Below are 24,177 nucleotides of genomic sequence, written 5' to 3'. Positions count from 1 at the left end.
GTGACAAGAAATAGGTCCTGTGAGAAGGAGGTGCTGTAAGAAGAAGGAGGTGTTGTAAGGAGAAGTAGGTGCTGTAAGAAGGAGGAGGTGTTGTAAGAAGAAGGTGTTGTAAGAAGAAGGTGCTGTAAGAAGGAGGTGCTGTAAGGAGGGTAAAATTTTGCTGTGAGGAGGAAGAGGTGCCACAATTACAAAGAGGAGAAAGAGGTGCTGTGAGGCTAAAAGTGCTGTGAGGCGAAAGCGGTGCTGTGAGGCGAAAGAGGTGCTGTGAGGAAAATGAGGTGCTGTGAGGCGAAAGAGGGGCTGAAAAGAGGAGAAAGAGGTGCTGCAAAGGAAAGAGAAGGATGCTGTGAGGAGGAAGATGTGCTGCAAAGAGGAGAAAAGATGTGCTGTGAGGAGAGGTATAAAGAAACTTACCCGTTTATCGTTACCCATGAGAGTCCATGGTCCGTGCCGAGGTCCGGCCGGCCGATCCTTCCCCGCCACGCTGATCCCGGACCGCTGGTGGGAGTTGTGGGTAATATCACCCTGTGGCAGCGTGAGGGTTGAGGGACAAGACGGGGCGTTTAAAGCGCTGCCTCCCGTACCCGCACCGCCCTCTTCTTCTTTGTATTACTTTACTCCCGATTACGTCCGTACGAATCAAACTGTCCACACGGACTCTTCAAACATGTCCGTTTGAAATCCGAATAACTTTCCAAGCGGCTCATTCATTACTCGAGGACCCGCTACGCGTGATGCATGTTCCATCCAATCCGAGTCCGTGACCCACTCGAGTTTTGGTGCGTCGCGTCTCGCCGGAGGGCGGGGATGTGCGCATGCGCACAAAGACGACCGACTCCCGAATGGGGTTTGTTCTGCAGCCGGTTGAGATTTAGAGGGTGTGTCTGTCTGCCTTTTATGTCTGACATATTAAACATCGATATCTATGTCTACCTGTATTATGTTTCATTACGTTTTAGGTTTTGTTCCTCTCAATCGTTCAAATTCGCTGCTCTTCTACACATTTACCAAAACAAACAATTACAAACGAATAATTAAATAAGCTTCGTTTTTAGAGCAGGCTCCTCCCACTTGGACAATTGATCCAATCAAAAGCGTTCATGAATGAATTGATACTTTCACATTTATTTACCTTTCCTTGGTTGTCTTCACTCGATTAGCGGTGCTCTACAGCACCAGTACAGGTACGTACCTATTTCTGTCTCTCATCAGTAAAAAGTTTCACAGCCCCGATATAATTATATATTTACGGTGTCTTCATAATTCCACTTTTGAATCTGTTTTTATTGTTTGGAGCGACGAGTTTGTCTCGTTCAATGAAATATCGTCCGAGGGAACATCGACTTATAATGTACAGACAGATGTGGGTGGAGGGAAAATGGCAAAGAGAGCGGATAGATTGAGGGAGCAAGGTTGGAGGAAAAGAAGTGAACCGCGAATGGGATGAGCGGATTGTATGAAGAGCGATATCAGTAAGGTGGGGGGGGGGGGGGTGATGGGGATGGTGGGGGTGATTGGGGATGGTGGGGGTGATTGGGGGTGGTGAGAGAGTTGGCTGAAGATAGAGGGGAGTGGAGGAGGATGTCGGTCAAGGCAGGGCAGGAGCTTGGTAGCTACTATTGGACCTTACTTACCCATTATAAAAGACGAGGAGAAGAGAGAGATAGGTGTGTGCAAGTTGGGTGTGTGTGTGTGTAAAAGTTGGGTGTGTGGGTGTCGGTGTGTGTGTGTGTGTATAAGTTGTGTGTGTGTGTGTGTGTGTGTAAGTTGGGTGTGTGTGTGTGTGTGTGTAAGTTGGGTGTGTGTGTGTGCAAGTTGGGTGTGTAAGTTTGGTGTGTGTGTGTGTAAGTTGTGTGTGTGTGAGTTGAGGGTGTGTGTGTGGGTGTATGTGCCTGTGCATGTGTACAGTATATATATATATATATATATATTGTTACGAATCCGGGGGACGGCACTCCCGTTAGCAAGGGGGGTTAATCCCCTTGTCCTGTTAAGCTGGCCGTCCGCCGGTCCTGGAAGTATGACGTCACTTCGGGAACATGACAATGACCCGAAACATACCAGTAAATCCACCAAGGAATGGCTGAAAAGAAAGAAGTGGAGGGTTCTGGAATGACCAAGTCAAAGCCCGGATCTAAATCCCATCGACATGTTGTGGGGGGATTTGAAACGAGCTGTGCATGCAAGAAACCCCTCAAACATCGCACAGCTGAAAGAATTCTGCATGGAGGAGTGGGCAAAAATTTCTCCCAGTCGATATCAGAGACTGGTAAACAGTTATAAGAAACGCCTACTTGAGGTTGTTTCTGCCAAAGGGGGCAATGCCACCTATTAGAGCCAAGGGTGTACTTACTTTTTCCACACGCGAAATTTGCATTTATGTTTATTTAAATTATACAATGGACTACAAAATGTAATGTTTCATGATATTTGTTATACTATATCACCTTTATCTATCAATATTGTTGAAATGAAGATCAAATAGCTGTATGTTGAAATATGTTGAAAAAGTCAAAACTTTACATGGGGTGTACTTACTTTTTCACGAGACTGTATATATATATATATATATATATATATATATATATATATATATATATATATATATATATATATATATATATATATATATATATATATATATATATATATATATATATATATATATATATATGTATATAAAGTTTTGGTGGTGTTCATGACGAATAATTTCCCGCATTATGGTTTCTACATGTTTTCAGAATGTGAATTCTCCCTACAGAATGTTCTTTAGTTTTTTTGATGACCAAACTATTCAGTGCAATCCCCATTCTTTCATTGAAGTATCAAATCTTGTCAATAACTAGAACGGGCACTCGGTAGAGCGCATACCTTCGCCGCAGCTACTTTTGTTGCCAAAATAAAAGACTACAAGATCTGTGTAGCAAAGCCACACCTACGTTGATCGAGTTGAATACTTTTTGAGTTATGCGATTAACATACACACACACAGACATACAAATAAATACACAGCGATCAAAACATAACCTTCCGCTTTTGCGAAGGTAAATATGCATATATATATATATGTTCTGTTTTTCATCTCTTCAAATTGCACCAACAGTCGAAAACATCATGACACATAAGAATGACACATCTACTTTCATCCAATTTGGATCCGAATTGACCGCGTTATGATTTTTAAAAAACCGCACATTTTGCAAGGGTGTGACCCCCCTGACCTTTGGCCCCCAACCGCTAACAAGGGTTATGACGTCAGAGTGTCATGTCGCATATCACAAGATTGGGCATTGAATTCTGAACATTTTGGCATTAGTTTCATACAAATTGGACACAAATTGACCGCGCTATGGTAAAAAGACGATTTTGACCTTTTCATGACCTTGACCTTGACCTTTGACCCGATCGATTCCAAAATCTAATCAAATGGTTCCCGGATAATAACCTATCATCCCACCAAATTTCATGCGAATCGGTTGAATACTTTTTGAGTTATGCGAATAACATACACACACACACACAGACATACAAATAAATACACAGCGATCAAAACATAACCTTCCGCTTTTGCGAAGGTAATAAATACACAGCGATCAAAACATAACCTTCCGCTTTTGCGAAGGTAATTAACCTGAAATTGCAGACAGAATTATTTATTTTATCTGAGAAGCTAAACGAATCTTCTTCTTCTTTAGTACCTCAAACTTTATGTGAAATGCGATCGATTTTTAAAAATCAGAATTTGAGCAAATCTGTTTCATTCGTCTGTTAATATGCCTCCCCGATTGACAAATCTGCAATTTGAATTTCATTTGAGGTTGAAATGATTGCGGGAGATCGCGTTATAGTGATGACGTCTTGGATGGACATCCTCTTCTTCAGTCGCTCATAACTTTGAGTGAAATACGATCGAGTTAAAAATAGTCAGAATTTGAGCAAATCTGTTTCATTCGTTTGTTAATATGCCTCATCTCTTGACAAATCTGCAATTATAATTTTTTTTGAGGTTGAAATGATCGCGGGAGATTGCGTTATAGTGATGACGTCCTGGATGGACATCTTCTTCTTCAGTCGCGCATAACTTTGAGTGAAATACGATCGAGTTAAAAATAGTCAGAATTTGAGCAAATCTGTTTCATTCGTTTGTTAATATGCCTCATCTATTGTCAAATCTGCAATTATAATTTTTTTTGAGGTTGAAATGATCGCGGGAGATCGCGTTATAGTGATGACGTCCTGGATGGACATCTTCTTCTTCAGTCGCTCATAACTTTGAGTGAAATACGATCGAGTTAAAAATAGTCAGAATTTGAGCAAATCTGTTTCCCAAAATCTAATCAAATGTGTCCCGTATAATAACCAATCATCCCACCAAATTTCATGCAATTCGGTTGAATACTTTTTGAGTTATGCGATTAACATACACACACACAGACATACAAATAAATACACAGCGATCAAAACATAACCTTCCGCTTTTGCGAAGGTAATAACAGCTTTCTGTTGATGATTGATTAATCACACCAATACAAATTTCGATGTTTATCTGCATCAATGTACCTTTCTCTGCATTTAAAAAACTAGGGCATGCCCGTACTATATATAAGCTAGGACGTGCCCGTACGTGGGTGCCCGTTCCTTGCCAAAAAAAAAAAAAAAAAAAAATTTGTGTAGGGGTGTGTGTGTGTAAACATCCTAGGGCGTGCCCTTACGTGGGTGCAAAAAAACATGCGTGCAAACAACAACAACAAAAAAAAAACTTTGAAACCACGTGGCAGTAACGACCACAGAACCCCCCCCCCCCCCCCTCTATTTACATGAATGGTTTGGTCCATTCGCAACGACCACAGAACCCCCCCCCCCTCTATTTACATGCAATGGTTTGGTCCATTCGCAACGCCAAAGCGAACGGCGAACGGCTAAATCGCCATAGCTCGGTAAGTACTTGTCCGATTAATTTCAAACCTTGAAAAGGCACATCCTCGGGTCCCCAGCAATATACCTGGCAAGTTGCAAGTATATCGGACCCGTGGTTGTCGAGAAACAGCGGTCACAGACAAACGTACAAACGTACAAACAAACACACAGAGATTACTGGAATTATAGATAGACTAGGGCATTGCCCGTACTATATCTATATCTAAAATTATATCCCCCCCCTCTATTTACATGAAATGGTTTGGTCCAAAGCGAACGGCTTGCGAGTACGGTGACAATCCCCCCCCTCTATTTACATGCAATGGTTTGGTCCAAAGCGAACGGCTTCCGGAGTTTGGTAAAGAAATCGCCATCGCGTGCACAAACGCGCAGGAAAGCGAATGAATCGCAAATTCGGTTTTATTAGTTTTAAAACATAGTTTAACGCCAACATAGTTTGCAAACTTGAAATAAATGAATACGCTCTCAAATGTGCCATCCGAGGCAGAGTGTGTCCTCCACGTTCGGCACACGCGATCGTTCGCTGCTCTCTGATTGGTTGAATCGTTTTTTGGACATAGCTCGGTAAGTAATTGTCTGATTAATATGAAACCTTGAAAAGGCACATCCTCGGGTCCCCAGCAATATACCTGGCAAGTTAAAAGTATATCGGACCCGTGGTTGTCGAGAAACAGCGGTCACAGACAAACAAACGTACAGACGTACAAACGTACAGAGATTACTGGAATTATAGATAGATGTATTCCCATAATTAATGAAATATACAGACTTGGCTTTTAATATGGAATATTTTTTTTGTTGTGGTGAACTTACTTTTCAAGATGTCTTAGAACCAAAAGTTCATTGGAATTATGTTGAAATAATTCTAGATTTTGTTAATGTGACCTTGAAAAGAAACAAAAACCACATTTGACATTTCGAAACAAATAAATTGATCCTTGAAAGTGATGTAAACTGATATCGAACTCAATTCACTGACAGTACTGTGTTAAACTTCTGTACGTTTTCCAGAAGTATCTCTTTATTTTGCACATCAGCCAAAAATTTTTTTAATAAAAACAAAAGTTAAATTACGACTGGGATTACGGACAGTAAAATTACAATTCAGTACTTCGTGTAACCCCCACGATCATTCAGCAGAGCACGTACACGTCGAGGCATGCTGTTCATGAGATTTGCCAAGGTTTGGACAGGAATCGCTTGCCATGCAGTGACAATAGTCTGCTGCAATTCACGCACAGAGGTCGGCTGCTGGTCCAAGTGGTCGATTTGACGCGTTAATTCTGCCCACAAGTTCTCTATCGGATTCATATCCGGGGACATGGCAGGCCACTCCATATGCTCTACAACACGGTCAGCAAGAAAGTGTTGGATCATGCGAGCATGATGAGGCCATGCATTGTCATCTTGGAACACAATGTTTCCTCGAAAGGCTGCACAAGCAAATGGAAGCAATGTTTCTTCCAGAATGGCCCTGTACTTGAACTGGCTCAGGTTTCCATTCAGAACAACCAGGTCAGTTTTGCCCCCTGCATGAAAAGCAGCCCAAATGGTCACCCCACACCTCCAGCTTGGACTCTTGGCACTATACAATCTTTGTTGTAGGCTTCATGCACTTGTCTGCGCACTCGGATGCGGCCATCTTGACGATAGACCAGAAATCTAGACTCGTCACTGAAGATCACGTGATTCCAGTGTCCTGGCTGCCATTGACGGTGCTCTCTGGCCCACTGCAATCGGCGCTGGCTGTGTTGTCTGGTCAGACGTGGCTTTCTCAGGGGACGCCTGGCACGATAGCCTGCTTGAACCAGTCGTTGGTCGACTAGCCTTCTGGATACAGGCACATATGTCAGTTGCTGCCACTCAGCCCTAAGCTGATTAGCTGACTTGGTACGGCCATTGCGGACTAACCGGTGCAGCTGGCGATCATCCCTCCTTGTGGTTCTGCGGGGACGTCCTGGCCTCGGTATTGGAGTAGAGACATCCCTCTGAGTATTTAGTTTCAGGATCTTTGACACCTGACCTTGAGTGATGCCATAATGCCGAGCAATAGCACGCTGTTTCATGCCGGAATTTCGTAAAGCCACCACTCCATGACAAACAGCATTGTCGAGTTGATGGACCATCTCCAGAGGAAGCGGCAATAACTTTTGGAGATGTGCAGCAGTTGTTTTCCACTAATACAGAACGCAACAACCCTTATATACCCGACTGTGAAGCCAATCATCAAATGTACCTGTCCGTACATTTTGTCACGCCACCTGTGATATAATCCTGTTGTTGACTTCTTGCTGCGACAGACAACCAGTGACATGGTTCTTTTCACAAATAAATCACCAAAGTGTAAAAGAAACTCACCAGATTGATATACTGAGTTAAGAAAGTAAACCAAAGTCAAGAAAAAAAAAATATTCCATATTAAATGCCAAGTCTGCATATTAAATTAATTTTTTTTGCTGAATTTATAAAGAATCCTAATTAAATGAAAAAAAAAACTACATTTTGGTATAATGTGCAAAACAATTTAATTCCTATATCTTGTTAATTTTTTTTACCCAGAAAGGTCTTCAAGAGAGCTGTTCACCACCATCTCAGATCATCCCCAATCCAAAACCATGATCTTTTCTTGTCCCACTAACGTTCCTCGACCCTGATATTAGTTGCCCTCCCCCAACCCCCTTCTGCCTCCCCAACCCCCTTCTGCTCCCCCCCAACCCCATTCTGCTCCCCCCAACCCCTTCTGCTCCCTACTGTTCCATTCATTGTTCTAGGTCTTCCACTAATCTTGACTGTGTACAAAAAAAAGAGAAAGAAAACTTCATTCACGAGCATTGAGTATGTATTTATTTATTTATTTACGTTGGATATCCACAATTTGGGATTCCAAACCTGATCCCAGTAAATGTCATGGAACATGCAGCCATCGGAAATGCACAAAACCCAATGATGTTGTCTCTCTGTAAATGCTCTTTGCAATGACTATTCTCGATTCCTCGACATTAATGCAATCTTTCAGCAGAATATCAATGTATTGTCTTTATATCTCGAACCCTCTATCTCCAAACTGCAGTTTCACATCGCAATCTGTGACCGCGTCCTCATGGGGCAAGGACGCGTGTAAGAAGAGAAGGTTTTCCTGCTATCCAGCGGGCCTGCCCATGCAGCCGGAACTGCAGGACATTTTCGACGCCATTAATGTTGGATTGATTGCAGCTTTCCACATCTGTTCTCACCACCTTCACCCCCAGTTAAATCTGCGGTTTGCGGAATCGTATCCTACGTCACTGGTAAACTGAACATGGATGCAATTCACACATCATAATTTCTTACTAGAATTCACCAAATGTCTATCTGTCTGTTCCCAGGTACCGCAAAAACGGCTGAACCGATCGCAACGACATTTTGGGTGGGCAATCCTGGGACCCCCTGGAGTAAAATAGGCTAGATTTGTTTTTCCAATTTTTTCCCAATTTTAAATTTTTCCAATTTTTCAATTTGCCAGTTTTTCCAAACACGATGGAATAATATTTACCGATATGAACAGTGATGTGGCTTTTATTGAAATTCTACAAATACTGTTTAGATTTTGATTTGCGTGTGATATCATTTAACGGATGTTTATATAAATCGTTTAAAATAAAAAAAAGCCTTCAATTTCTGATATTTAGCCTTTTCATTTGGGTCTCCCAATTGAAGCCCCGCCCATAGGGCGGGTAGCGTTGCTTGTAAGATATAATCAAGAAACATGGATGTTAAAATTCATTTACTATTACTCGTGTCCTCTACCACTCCGTCGTGGGGTGACGGCGGAGCGCAGACATAGCGTCCTAACCTTTGACTTGTCTAGTCTGGGTTCGATACCGGACCTAATGATGATATAAACTGGCATTTTGGTCCTTCGGATCGGCATCCCTTGGAAATGGCGGTGAGTCAGCTGTGTCTCCTGCCAACACCCAAGCTTACGCATAAAAGATCCCATAGCACCTTCACAAGAGTGACAGATTGGCTCGGTCGAGAGCAGCTTCAGCAACACCCTTTGATGCAGCAACTCATCCCAGGGTAAGTTTCTTAAGGAAAGCCACCAAATTGAAGTTTCTCGAAGCCAGGTCCAAATCAGGTTCTCTCTGAGTTCCGTGACCCACAAAAGTTCAGACAATCTATGGTCGTGTGCCTACCCTGTGGCTGTGCTGCATGAGAAGCATCTCGTCACAAAGATTCAATGGGCCGCGGATGGGTACAAATTCCAACTGATTAACACCAACAAGGTTGCACACACACACACACACACACACACACACACACACACACACACACACACACACACACACACACACACACAACCTGTTAGCTCTTACAATGTTAGCTCTTACCTCGATCTTGTATACAAATATATATATATATATATATATATATACTACTGAGCTTTTGGAATTCCATCACAATATTCTCATCTTACTTGATCTCATTTTAAGGAATGTGAAATTCACACATGCTTGTCATCACAGTTGACATTTACAATTTTTTTATTTTTTATTTTTATTTTTTGTTTTTGTTTTTGTTTTTGTATACAAGATCGAGGCTCGTGAAAGAGCGAACATTAATCACACAGAAAGACAAACAGACACATAAAACAAATAACATCGGGAGCGGTAGACAAGATGGGGAGAGAGGGGGAAGGACACAAACACAACATTTGAGAGCAGGGACCGAGAAACATGGAGACATCGAGAGATCTGTGGGAGGGAGAGGGCTTTGGGGGGGAGGCATGTGAAGGTGGGGAGGCATGTGAAGGGGGGGAGGCATGTGAAGGGGGGGGGGGTGGGAGAGGTATAAACATATGGACACTGCCAGGATTTCCAGGAAATAAGTTGGAATTTCAAACAAGGTGGATCTGGGGTGAATTAGTGGGGGTAGAAAAGATCAAGGTTATGGATGGGGGAAGATAAGAGATGGTGGTGAACAGCTGTTTTAAAGACCTGGAGGGAGGAGAGGGATTGAAGGGAGTGTGGGAGTTTGTTCCACAGGCGGGAGAAAAGAGGAATGAAAGAGTGAAGGTGAGCAGAGAGCCGAGATTTCGGCAGTTTAACCATCAGAGGGTTGCTGGCAGATCTTGTGCGACCTGTAGGAATATTTGGGGGACAGAGCACAGAGAGAGCTGGGGGAGCAAGGCCGGAGAGGAGTCGGTAGAAGACAGAAAGACCACCTACCTGCCTGCGGTGAGTGAGTGAAAGGCCCTCAGAGATAGCTTCATCGCGGGAGATTCCAATGATTTTGAAAGCTTTGGATTCAACAGCGTGAAGCCGAGCCAGGTGTGAGGCAGGAGCACCAGCCCATAGGGGAGAACAGTATTCCATTGAGCTGCGGATGAAAGCCTTGTATGTGGTGAGGAGCTCAGGTGTGCCGAGGAAGGACTTCGCACGACGGAGGATGCCCAGTCGGCGACTGGCTTTGGAGGCCAGCTTGGAAATGTGGTTTTCCCAAGAAAGATCATGGCAGATAGTGAGACCCAAAAGCTTGAGTGACAGAACTTCTTGGAGAGGATTGTTGAGAAAGTAGATGGGAGGGTTGTCCAGTCGATCTTTTCGGAGAGACATAGTAAGAGAGTGAGATTTGGCAGGATTGAAAGACATGTTCCACTTGTTTGACCAGTCTGTGATTTTGTCCAGGTCTTCAGAGAGTGAGGAGGCTGCAGACTGCCGATCTGAGGGAAGAGGAATGGAGCGGCAGAGAGTGGAGTCATCAGCAAAGAGATAGAGAGGATTTTCCAGAGAGTCAGAGAGATCATTGATAAAGACCAGAAAAAGCACAGGGCCCAGCACACTTCCTTGGGGAACTCCAGCCTGAACAGGAAGGGGAGATGAGAGAAATCCATTCAGGGCCACACGTTGACTACGACCAGAGAGGAAGATTTCACCTGTTATTGCTATTTCTATTCTGCTCTGAGCCTTGACCTACATTTAAGAAGAATGGATGCATAAAATTAATCTTCTCCTTCTTTTGCATGCAGTGGCTGCGGAGTAGCATCATCGGCTGAGGGTGCAGCGAGTGGCTGTGCCGCTGATGCGATGCCCTCTGTAGGTAAGAGCAGGAATTTTGAATTCGTTCACGGTGCTGGAGATAGCTCGCCTACTCTTTGGGAAGGACACCATGGGATCTCTGACGTCCACCAACTAATGCCGGCAGATGGGACGCCAGTTTAACGTCTATCCGAGGGACGGCACACACGTTGATCAATTCCCACTTGGGGAATAACGTAAAGGCAACCTCCCTTTTACCAATACAGAATGATGCAAATAAAGTCTGATCGACTCATAAGTTTTCAGTAATCCTCAGTCAAGGTCCCATGGTTTTGAAAGTCCTGCAAAATGCACCGTTGTGCAGTAGTGGGTAAGGGGACACGGCTACTCATTTTCAAGCCTATTTCAAGGAATTTCATGAATAACTTCATTTTTTTTAGGTTCAGCCAGACCCTGCTTGCTGATTGCCACCTTTTCATGCACTCTAGGTTTTATTTCCCATGCACAAGTTGCGACACTAGTGTCGCCTATTGGGATCAGGCAACGTATCGATAATTCCTCAATCACTTAAACCGTCCTTCACCATACGAAAGACATCAATAATCAGACCCCAACAACACAGACAAATGATTTCCTTTCCCATTGCAGTAACAACTGAAGCTTGGAATGCATTTACTGTGCCAGCAGTGGTAAGTGGTCAGCACTCACCTGGGTACACCTATGAAAGGTTACTTGAAATGCTAATGCGTTTTTACTTCCACCACCTATGTTTTCACCCTGTCTGTCTGTCTGTCTGTGAGAAGGATATCTCAAAAAGCTTTGGACGGATTCAAACGAAATTTGGTGACAAGGACAAAATGATTAGATTTTGGTGAAGATCCGGATTCGGATCGGCTAGTAGAATTTTTAAAGTGATTCTTCACCATTGGGAGATAGGACCAAAAATGATACACAGCAGGATATCTCAAAAGGTTATGGATGGATTTGGACGAAACTTGGTGGACTGGTTGGGAGTCTGACAAGGCCAAACAGATTAGATTTTGGTGAAGATCTGAATATGTATTCGGATATGATAATTATTTATTTTTAAGTGATTCTTCACCATTGAGAGATCGGGTGAAAAGCTATATATATATATATATATATATAACATGATATTAAAAAACGTTATGGACGAGTTATGACTAAACTTGGGGTACGGGTTGGTTCGGTGACAAAAACAAGCCGATTAGATTTTGGTTCAGGGCCGAATCCAGATCCGGCCTATCATTGGGATACAAAACAAACTGTTCAGCCTGGCGGAGGTATACTCTGTACCGAGTGCCGTTCTAATAAATTCTGGGTCAACCGTTATATTTTCCCCATATACAGTCACGTGAAAAAGTAAGTACACCCCATGTAAAGTTTTGACATTTTCAACATATTTCAACATACAGCTATTTGATCTTCATTTCAACAATATTGACAGATAAAGGTGATATAATATAACGAATATCATGAAACATTTACATTTTGTAGTCAATTGTATAATTTAAATAAACATAAATGCAAATTTCGCATGTGGAAAAAGTAAGTACACCCCGACATTTATCACGACTTCAAATACCTAAAATTATAATCAGGTGCACCAGCTCAGGTGCAAATGATTAGAACATCGTCAGAGAGGATCTTGGAGGAACCTATCTTATTTAAACCTCAGACATTTAGTTTGGTTTGCTCTTTGTTGTTGAAGTGTGCGGCGTCACCATGCCTAGATCAAAAGAGCTCTCTGAGGCCTTCAGAAAGAAGGTTATAGATGCCTACGAGTCTGGGAAGGGATTTAAAAAGATCTCCAAACAATTTGAAATCAATCATTCGACTGTCCGGAAGATCATCTACAAGTGGAGAAGATTCCAAACAACTGCCAACTTGTTCAGGCCAGGCCGCCCCAGCAAGTTCAGCCCGAGAGCAGACCGCAAGATGCTGAAAGAAGTCTCAAAGAACCCCAGAATGTCATCACGGGACCTACAAGTAGCTCTTACCACTGTTGATGTCAAAGTGCACGAGTCTACCATTTGAAAGAGGCTGCACAAATTTGATCTACATGGGAGGTGTGCCAGGAGGAAAACTTTGCTGTCCAGAAAGAACATCAGGGCAAGACTAAAGTTTGCCAATGAACACCTCGGCAAAGACCAACACTTCTGGAACAATGTGCTCTGGACAGATGAGTCAAAGGTAGAGCTATTTGGCCACAGTACCAGAAGACATGTTTGGCGAAAACCAAAGACAGCATTTGACCACAAGAACCTGATACCAACTGTAAAGCATGGTGGTGGAAATATTATGGTTTGGGGCAGCTTTGCTGCATCAGGGCCTGGGCAGCTCACCATCTTAGAATCCACTATGAATTCTTCATTGTACCAGAGGGTGCTTGAGGATAATGTGAGGCCATCTGTCGGAGAGTTGAAGCTCAACCAAAGGTGGACCTTGCAACATGACAATGACCCTAAACATACCAGTAAATCCACCAAGAAATGGCTGAAAACAAAGAAATGGAGGGTTCTGGAATGGCCAAGTCAAAGCCCGGATCTAAATCCCATCGAGATGTGGGGGGATTTGAAACGAGCTGTGCATGCAAGAAACCCCTCAAACATCGCTCAGCTGAAAGAATTCTGCATGGAGGAGTGGGCAAAAATTTCTCCCAGTCGATGTCAGAGACTGCTAGACAGTTATAAGAAACGCCTACTTGAGGTTGTTTCTGCCAAAGGGGGCAATACCACCTATTAGAGCCAAGGGTGTACTTACTTTTTCCACATGCGAAATTTGCATTTATGTTTATTTAAATTATACAATGGACTACAAAATGTAAATGTTTCATGATATTTGTTATATTGTATCACCTTTATCTATCAATATTGTTGAAATGAAGATCAAATAGCTGTATGTTGAAATATGTTGAAAAAGTCAAAACTTTACATGGGGTGTACTTACTTTTTCACGTGACTGTACAAGCATTGGCTTGCAGGACATTTGAAAATGGTGGAATCTTATTTTGAAAAAAGTAGGTCGTTGTTTGCCCAGACCAAATTCCAAATTGATACGCTGTTCCCTACAATGTCCATGGCATACTCAGCTGTATAAGTGTTCGTGACGTTGTCATAGGCAACAAGGAATCCTCACATGGGGTTATGTGAAGAATTCTTATCAATATAATCAAGTGTTTATCATAACGAAAACAAAGCGGCGAATTTGTTCGGTATCCTTCCCCGCAATTTGTTCTACCTCCATTAAAACTACTGAACCCAACCCTCTTACTTGCAGGTTAGCGTTTACTCCACTGTCTCCTCTTTTTGTATTTGTTCATTCATTCTCTTAATTGTTGTTGTTGTTTTTGTTATGTTGCCCAGTCATTTCTGGTTGAACAGACAAGTGGTACGGAGATAGCCGATCGATCTCAAAGGAGCGACCCGGATATCCCTCATATCCAAGATGTCGTGCTCTTGTCTACGTGAAGCCAAGACCGCACAGTTTTCCCTGATATGTTTTATTGTGTGGAGCGTCCTGGCAGTGGTTGCAGGTGTCGTCAGTGATTGTAGTGTAAGTGTAAAAGTTTGCAGTATAACAATCTCCATGTCTGTAGTGTAAAAGTTGTGGGTGGTGTCCACAGTGAAGGCATCTCTTGCTTGTTGTGCGCGACAGTGATTCCACTGTTACTGCATTGTTTGTTGAAACCAGGTCTGCAAGAAAAGTCAGGCAAGAAGAAGTTGGGCTGGAATGTGGTATTTGAGCTGCTGACTGTAGAGTTCTTGTAGACTTGTAGAGTTCTTTCTTGTGATTGAAATGCTCATCCCTGAACCCTCTATTCCAGTCAATGCTGGTCCTTTGGATTTGTTCCACATCTCAGTATAACTATCTTATCTCAAACACGTGAAACACCCACACACTTACACACCAGGTAAGTAAACTCGCAACTTATTCAAGAATAACAAGCGTTACGCCTAGGTCCCCCATCGGTGAAATGATGTGTTGACAAAGTGGAAGATGCAAGGCGGCCATCTTGGATTTTGACGTGGCGACCCAATTTTCAATAGCGTTCTCCCTTATGCGTAGATACACCCACACACCAGATTCGAAGTTAGTAGTTCGTTTATTTTTCAAGATATTTCGCTCACAAGGTTCAGACATATATATGGTGGCGGCCATCTTGGATTTTGATGTGGCGCCCCAATTTTCAATAGCGTTCTTCCTTATGCGTAGATACACCCACACACCAGATTAGAAGTTAGTAGTTCGTTTATTTTTCAGGATATTTCGCTCGTTTCAGACATATATATATATGGTGGCGGCCATCTTGGATTTTGACGTGGCGACCCAATTTTCAATAGCGTTCTCCCTTATGCCTCGATACACCCACACACCAGATTAGAAGTTGGTACTTCGCTTATTTTTCAAGATATTCCACTCACAAGGTTCAGACATACATGGTGTCAGACATACATGGCGGCGGCCATCTTGGATTTTGACGTGGGTTGCAGCCACACACAAAATTAGAATTCGGTCCTTCGCTTACGTACGCACGGACGGACGGACGGACGGACACATGGACGGAGGGGAAAACCATAGTCCCCTTTTCGCTCCGCGGTGCGACGGGGGACAAAAAAGACATTAAAATATATGTATAACCACCAAATCAAGAAGAGAGCAGATGCTAACTGTCCAGGAGGAGTAGATGGAAAGAGCAAGTGAAGGGGAAATTCTGTTGTCCGCACTTTCAAAAGAAAACATCATTTCATAGGTTTTCTCTCAATGAATGAAACATGCAGACAGATAAATACTCTCCCAAAAACAAAGCAGCAAAAGACTCCAACAAGGCACATTCCTGATGTGGAAACATCAAAGTGAAGTCAACCATATCGATTGTTTTGAAACTCGTTATTTGCGTTCGTTTTAAGGAAAAGAAAGAACCCTCTCTAGATAAAAGCAACACTTCAAGAGGTTGAGGCTCGAGGGTATAATGCAGTCACGTGATCATTATCTCAGTTGAGTATCACAGGTCACGGGGTACAATGAGTGAGCCACTTTGAAAAGGTGCTTTTGAAGGCAATCTCTTTTGTTACCTGGAGCAATAAAACATGACTAAGTATGTTTTTTTGTTTTTTTTTCTCCAAAATGATGTTGTCAAGCCCTATACATGTCCTAACTTGTCATCGTCTATAGTGTATGTTAGGATAGCCTGATTGGTACCATACTCAGGCCTGTTTGGTGTTAGCCCCTGATGAAGGCCACTCTGTGGTTGAAATGGAATTTGAGCTTTTCCTCCTTTTTGGCAAAAAAACAACAAACAAACTTTTTTTTGTATACTAAAAGTTGATTGTGATTTTACGATTCCTGCTCTGTGGTTCTCACAATTTTGGTTATTATTATGCATATCATTTATAACTAGAAAATATAATAAGTCTTGAATGCAGCAATGGGTAATTGCCTCCACCCGCTTTGGATGTCGATGCACTATGGGGTTTGATCTCAATTAAAGGTCACATAAAAAAATTAAAGGTCACATGAGAGGTTTTAATAGTTCTTTTGTACACAAGATCGAGGCTCGTGCAAGAGCTAACATTGATGACACAAAGACAAACTGGCACAAAAAACATAAGATAAAGGGAGCGAGAGACAAGATGGGGTGAGAGGGGGAAGCACTCAAGTACAACATTTGAGAGCAGGGACATCGGGAGATCTGCAGAAGGGAGAGGGCTTGGGTGGAGGAGGCATGGGAAGGGGGGGGGGGGGGGGTGGAAAGGTAAAAAAAAAAAAAAAACACATGGACACAGCTAGGACTTCCAGGAAAGAAGTCAGAATTTCAAAAAAGTGGATCTGGGGTGAATTAACGGGTGTAGAAAAGATCAAGGTTTTGGATGGGGGAAGATAAGAGATGGTGGTGAACAGCTGTTTTAAAGAGCTGGAGGGAGGAGAAGAGATACAACATTAGGGGCCGAATTTAGGAAAGGCGTTTATAGGGAGCGTCTTGCTGGCACACACTTAACCCTTAAACGCTGGCAAAACATATTTGTACACGCACAGATAATTACCCGTTTAAATAGCAAGTTACGAAGGGAGATTAACATCCATTTAGTTGTGCACGTCAAAACAGCCGATTAGCCTGTGAAACCCCACCCATATCTCCAACATTTGCTCGGCTTCACGCTGTTGAAACCAAAGCTTTCAGAATCGTTGGAATCTCCCGCGATGAAGTTAACTCCGAGGGCCTTTCACTCACTCACCGCAGGCAGGTTGGTGGTCTTTCTGCCTTCTACCGACTCCTCTCGGGCCTTGCTCCCCCAGCTCTTTCCCCCAAATATTCCTACAGGTCGCACAAGATCTGCCAGCAACCCTCTTATGGTTAAACTGCCAAAATAAAGACTCTCTGCTCACCTTCACTCTTTCATTCCTCTTTTCTCCCGCCTCTGGAACAAACTCCCTCACTCCATTCAATCCCACTCGTCCCTCCAGGTCTTTAAAACAGCTGTTCACCACCATCTCTTATCTTCCCCCATCCAAAACCTTGATCTTTTCTACCCCTGCAAATTTCACCCCAGATCCACTTTTTTGAAATTCCAACTTCTTTCCTGGAAGTCCTTACAGTGTCCTTGTGTTTTATACCTCTCCCACCCCCCCCCCCCCTTCCCACGCCTCCTCCCACCAAGCCCTCTCCCTCCCACAGATCTCCCAATGTCCCTGCTCTCAAATGTTGTGTTTGTGCTTCCCCTTCTCTCCCCATCTTGTCTACCGCTACCCTTATCATGTTTTGTGTGTCCGTTTGATTTTTTTTTGTGTGATAAATGTTAGCTCTTACACAAGCCTCGATCTTGCATACAAAAAAAAACAAAAAAAACATCCAATTGAAATGATGCACTTACCTTACTTCCCCATTATAATCAAAGCCCCACAGATAAATTGTTGGAGAAGATGCAGTGCTTTGCACCTCATCGTAGGTTGATTCAGGTCATCTTGCTCCAGATTCAGCAACTAATGAAATGGTTCCTTCAAGAGATCCATCCCTCCTTCCCCTCATCCATTCATCCCTCCAACCATTTGTCATGGAAAAGACAATCTGTGAATGTGTACAATCTCTGTATCCGAGCTATGGTTCCCACATGTTTGTCACTCTGGGTAATAATCTAGATTAAAGTGATCGATGATGATTATTGAAACATCTGTCATGGTTTATGTTTGGGTTGTATCCACAGTATAACATTAATTAGTGGATATCTATTTATTATGTATGCAGATCTGGTGACGTATTGCCACTCCTTCCATCTCCTTATAGTGATTCTAAAGTTAACTTAAACTGCCAGGAAGTATATGAGTGTACAACTGCAGTTCCAACGATACCATGTTTGCCTAATTCTTGCTTCAAGGCCTGAAACGCACTCTTAAGCATACCCTCGCAGACGTGCAACAGTTTCTTTGTTATTCAAGTGCTTGTCATTAGGTTTTGATCACGCATGAGATAATCACTCTTCAGCGATGGGCGATTATCATCGCACGATTAGCGATTATACACGTGTCTAACTCTTAAACACCTTTCGTAAATTAGGCCGAGATGCTTCGATACGAGTTATGATCTGCAAAATGATTCTCAAAGAGCACCTGACATTTGAACTTTGACCTCTTGAACCCCAAAAAATAATCATTTCATCTTTGTATTACTGTCCAGACTTGTGCGAAGTTTGGTTAAAATCCCTTTCATGGTTCTGAAGTTGTCGTGGTAACAAAAAGACCAATAACGGACTCTGATGCAGAGGCATTAGTATATAAACCTCAATTTGTGTTTGTTTGCTTATAAATGCTTCAAAAACTAAAAAAATACTGAACCAAATCCAACAGAATTTTTGCATATTGCCAATGGGTGTCCCGATTATGGTTTTGGTCCAGGTAGCACAACTACTGAAGAATGGGGAAAACCCCCATTTTCCTATGTAAATGTGTATCATATAGATTATAGTGCCACCCCAGGGTATTCGGTATTGCACATTATCTTCTTCTTCTTATATAAAGAAAGTTTAAACAACTTGATAATGTGCAATACAGTGATGTTGAAATCTGAGTGAGAATAATTTGAAAAATTTCAAAACATTTTTTTTCACTAATTTGAAGAAGGGGTTTAAACCAAAGCGAAACAACTATCTGCGATGCCTCTTTGCGGTGGTTTTCTGCAAGTTGGTGGCCAAGTCTTCCCTATTCTTCCCTGCTGCCCAGATTCGTCACAGTACAGTGTCGATCGGTTCCCATGGTCTGGCCCTTTCCGTCGTGGAGGACAAACCATGGAAAGAAAAGAGGGTGCAAGACCAGAAAGGAGATGGGAGAAGACAAAAAACCACCAACCTGTGATGTGCGTGCCTCAATGTTCAATTATACAACTACCTTGTAGAAAAATTCCATTTCTATTTCTCAATAGAATGATGTTTTAATAATAATAATAATAATAATAATAATACATTTATTTTATATAGCGCTTTTCAAGAAGCCCAAAGACGCTTTGACAGAGTACAAAAAACAAGTGCAAAAAGACAAAAACCAATAGGTAAATAATCAAAGCAAAAGGAAGGAGAAGGAGAAGAGATAGTCAGGGGTTAAATGCTGTGGGTTAAATGTTGAATGCAGTGTTGAATGGGTAGGTCTTGAGTGATGTTTTGAATGTGGTGAGTGAGGAGGAGTCTCTGATGGTGTGAGGTAGTGAGTTCCAGAGGGTGGGAGCAGCGATGGAGAAGGCCCTGTCCCCCCAGAATGAGGTTTTGCACCTCATTCATTATTTTTGTAAGAAGCAAATGAACTTCAAATGACATTCTCATGAAATTAAATAACAAAGATCAGGTGCACAATGCCACAGTAGTTCCTCTCTCTATTTGTGGACCTTATAAACAGACTCGGTTGTGTGATGGTTGGAGCGTCCGCCCTGAGTCTGGGAGGTCCGCGGTTCAAAACCCCAGCCGAATCATACCAAAGACTTGGTACGTGCTGCTTCCTTGCTTGATGCTCAGAATTTGAAAAGGAAAGAGCGTTTGTTTGGCAGACAGAACAATTTCAAGGAGATTGAAAGGAAAGTTTCTGATGTCGTGTATACCGCCGGCCTACCTTTATGGTCCGGAGACGGTGCCACTGGCAGGTAGACAACAGCAGAAGCTGCAAGTTTGTGAGAACAATTGGGTCAGGAGGATTGCAGGAGTGAAGAGGGTGGATCGAAGGAGAATGCATGAACTGAGGGAGGAGATTGGTGAGCTTGACAGGGACATTGGTGAAATGCCGGCTGAGGGGCTGGATACTTGGTGCAGATGGGGGAAGAGAGAATGGCAAAGACAGCAGATAGGTTGAGGGAACAAGGTAGGAGGAAAAGAGGGAGACTGCGGATGACATGGGAGGAATGTGTGAAGAGGGATATCAGTGAGGAGGGGGTGGTTGGAGAGTGAGTATGGAGAGATTTGGCTGAGGATAGAGGGGAGTGGAGGAGTATCGTGGTCAAGGCAGGCAGAAGCTTGGTACCATTGGACCTCATCCCTCATAAAGGGGTAGGAGAATAAGGAGAAAAAAGAAGAAGAGTGAGTAGAAACACCCATAGGTTGGTGACCATATTGCAGGTTTTTGATGGGTCCAATGGCCTACTTCCTGTGTTGAGGTTCCTTGTAAGAGACTCGTATACATACAGTATTATGTAGTATTTTCTTGACCCCAAAGTGACACACTCAAAATTACATTGTAGAATCGGCTAAACACATCTTCCATGAATTTTTTTTATCATTCTCGACCACATTGAAATCTCATGATTATAGGTGAAACTGAGCTGTTATTTTGAGCTCAGGGTGAGACATTTGCAAAACTCATACAAACGAGAAAAAATCGCACCGAAAGGAAAGTTTCTGCCACTTCTCTTATACGGCAAACGATGGACTTCAGAGAAGTTTTAAAATGTTAAAGGAGACTGACAAACTTCGGATAAATAAATGAACATGACATGGCAGAAGATCCCCGCAACAAAGTTCCAGGTCTGGGATGGAATACAAGAATTGGGAGATTAATGACAGTAGTTGCTCGATGTCTCCTGAACAAAGTTTTATGACAATCTAAAATTCCACGTTTAATTCTGGTGTCGGCTTAACGGTTAAGGTGGCTGGCTTAAGATCTTAAGGTCTTGAGTTTGAGCTCCTGCCGTGTCGTTGAATAACATCAGGTGGGTTGACTTAGTCTGTCATCCTTCCAAGGTTGGCACCTCGGGTGGACCCAGCAATGATGTAACCAGCAGCCACAGCTGGCTGCATACTGAATAATAACACCAATAATAATCCGCATTTTATACTGCAGCATGCAAATTATGGGGATATCAATTAACTGAAGTGTTATTTGCTAATAGTGTCACTCTACACACAGTGGTTCTCAAACCCATGGTCGCGACCCTCATTTGGGTCACGAGGATGTTCCTGAGGGTCGCGGGACGGTCTCAAAAAAAGAAATATCAATGTTATAAGGTGATTACTTCACTGGCACAATATGAACGATGATTGAAATAGTAATTAAAGTTCGAGAAGTTTGACGAACTTTGAATTAAAGTTTGACGAGAAGAGGAAGAAGTTCAAGGAGTGGCAGAAGGCGAAGGGTACGGGAGCAGAAACAGCAGAGCATGAAAGTTATAAGGCAGCCAGGAAGGCTGCAAAGAAAGAGGTAGCAAAGGCGCAGGAGGCATGTAGGAAAATGTTCGGAGAACGCTTGGATTCGGAAGAGGGTCAGAAAGCAGTATTCAGGATTGCAAAGCAGGTAGCGAAAGAGAGGTGTGATGGGGGTGAGTTGCTTGAAGGATGAAGTGGGACAAATCGTTGTCGACCCAGATGGAATTAAAGGAAGATGGAAAAGATATATGGAAATGCTGTTGAATACAGAGAATGAATGGGATGGCAACATAGAGAGTAACCCAGTTTTAGGACCGGCAGAGAAGATAACTGAGAAGGAAGTTGAGGAAGCGATAAAAGCAATGAGAGTGGAAAAGCGGGAGGGCCGACGGGAGTTGTGGGAGATATGTTGAAGGCAGCAGGAAGTTGGGGTGCGAAGAGAATGAAAGAGATCTGTAATCTGGTGGTGAAAGAAGGCCGCATTCCAGTGGATTGGGAACTGAGTACCCTCGTCCCTCTATACAAGGGGAAAGGTGACCCTCTGGAGTGTGGCTCGTACCGAGCGATAAAGTTATTGGAGCATGGAATGAAGGTATTGGAAAGGGTGTTGGAGAGGAGGATAAGGAAGAAAGTGAAGATCGACGAAATGCAGTTTGGATTTATGCCAGGAAGAGGAACGACAGACGCGCTTTTCATTGTGAGGCAGTTGCAGGAGAAGTACATGGAGAAGAGGAAGAAGTTGTTTCTTGGATTTGTTGATCTGGAGAAAGCATTCGATAGGGTTCCACGCAAAGTATTGACATGGGCATTGAGGAAGTTAGGAGTGGAGGAATGGTTGATCACAGTAGTGATGGCAATGTACAAAAGAGCGTGCACAGCTGTAAGGACAAAGGACGGGAACAGTGGTGAGTTTGAGGTGAAGGTGGGAGTGCATCAGGGGTCGGTACTAAGTCCACTACTATTTGTAGCTGTGATGGAGGTGCTGGCTCAGAACGTAAAGGAGGGTTTACCATGGGAGTTGTTGTATGCAGATGATCTGGTGGTGATTGCAGAAAGTATGGATGGACTGAAGGAAAAGATGAACAAGTGGAAGGAATGTATGGAGACAAAAGGTCTGAAGGTGAATATCGGAAAGACGAAGGTGATGGCAAGTGGTAAAGCATGTGGTGAGGTGGAAAGAACTGGGAAGTGGACGTGTGCTGTGTTCAGGAAGGGTGTCGGAGTGAACTCCATTCAATGTACAATGTGCGCTGAGTGGGTTCATCAAAAATGTAGTGGTCTGAGAGGGTCATTAACCAGTGTGGCAGCTACATTCAAATGTAAGGTGTGCACAGAGGGAGCTGCAGATGGAGGAAATGTTGAGTTGGATCTTGGAGACGGCGTGAAGCTGGAAGGTGTGAAAACATTTTGCTACCTCGGAGACATGCTGAATGGAGAAGGTGGATCAGACTCGGCCACGGTTGCTCGAGTGAGATGTGCATGGAAGAAGTTTCGGGAACTGAGTGGCGTGCTGATGAGGAGGGGAGTGTCGCTGAAGCTGAAGGGAAAGGTGTATGCTGCATGTGTGAGAAGTGTTATGATTTATGGGAGCGAGACATGGGTAATGAACGTACAGCAGCAACGAAGGCTGGAAAGGGTGGAAATGCGAATGGTTCGATGGATGTGTGGAGTATCGTTGAGAGAGAGGAAGACAAATGATGAATTGCGAAAGATGATGGGAACATTGCCTGTGATTGATGCTGTGAAGAGAAACAGGTTGAGATGGTTTGGTCATGTGTTGAGGAAGGATGAAAGTGACTGGTTGAGAAGAGTGATGGAAATGAATGTAGAAGGAAGTAGAGGACGGGGAAGACCGAGAAAGACTTGGCTAAAGATGGTGGAAGAAGAAATGCGGGCAAGGGGGTTAACAAGGAGAGATGCAGAAAATAGGGCAAAATGGAGAAGATTGTCATGGGGACCGCAAGGCTAACCCCCGCTCTAGCAGGGAAAATGGCCTTAAAATGCATGTTGTTGTTGTTGTTGTTGTATTGAAATAGTAATTAAAGTGGAATGGTTGAGCTTAATTATCGAATGCACCGTTTTTATTCGTTAAACGTTGTTATTTAAATTTAGAATGTTTGATTTTTGTACATTCATAACTGTTCCAGATGAGTTTTATCATTGGAGTTTATTTTATTCTATTCTGTTGCAAAAATTTATTTTGTATTCTGAATCATTCAAGAATGTGCTAGAAAACCAATTTTTCGCATATAAGAAATTCGATTTTCGCATGTGTCGACAGTTCACAATCTGATAGTCGTGCTTTCACTTGTTTACTGGAGGCTGATATCTAGTTACTACGAACAAAGTAAGTATTGCCTGCATATTACTTATATTTATTTACGTGTGGCTTTTAATGAATGTTACTGTCTGTGGAGTTGAATAATGTAATAATTAATAATAATTAACTTTACAAATTATTATTATTTTTTTTTTTTACCCAATTTCCGATGTTTTCTAAAAATGTTATAATTTATAACTCTTTTCATTCCAGGTCTGGTCTTTAACTGGAAAAATTGCCCAACGCAAAACACTGCAGTATAAGCCTG

General features: G+C 42.8%; 2 protein-coding genes across 7 annotated transcripts in view; one reads left to right on the top strand and one right to left on the bottom strand.

The window, feature by feature from the left end:
- The window catches only part of LOC137436169 (membrane-associated guanylate kinase, WW and PDZ domain-containing protein 2), a 151,376-nt gene extending 150,583 nt beyond the window's left edge, over nt 1-793 (bottom strand). For all 6 annotated transcript variants that reach the window (XR_013625005.1, XR_013625006.1, XM_078786895.1 and 3 more), the window contains exon 1: nt 415-793. The gene's annotated coding sequence lies outside the window, so the exon portion shown is untranslated. The remainder of the gene's footprint in view (nt 1-414) is intronic.
- A 340-nt stretch (nt 794-1,133) lies between these two features.
- The window catches only part of LOC137437067 (ras and Rab interactor 2-like), a 97,725-nt gene continuing 74,681 nt past the window's right edge, over nt 1,134-24,177 (top strand). The window contains exons 1-2 of the mRNA XM_068131417.2: nt 1,134-1,184; nt 8,009-8,225. Coding sequence (XP_067987518.2) covers nt 8,097-8,225 — 129 coding nt within the window. The 5' untranslated portion in view covers nt 1,134-1,184; nt 8,009-8,096. The remainder of the gene's footprint in view (nt 1,185-8,008; nt 8,226-24,177) is intronic.

Source organism: Myxine glutinosa, chromosome 11 (genome assembly GCF_964187855.1).
Source record: "Myxine glutinosa chromosome 11, kmMyxGlut1.1, whole genome shotgun sequence".
NCBI classification, from domain to species: domain Eukaryota; kingdom Metazoa; phylum Chordata; class Myxini; order Myxiniformes; family Myxinidae; genus Myxine; species Myxine glutinosa.
This window is presented reverse-complemented; position numbering and strand designations above follow the sequence as displayed.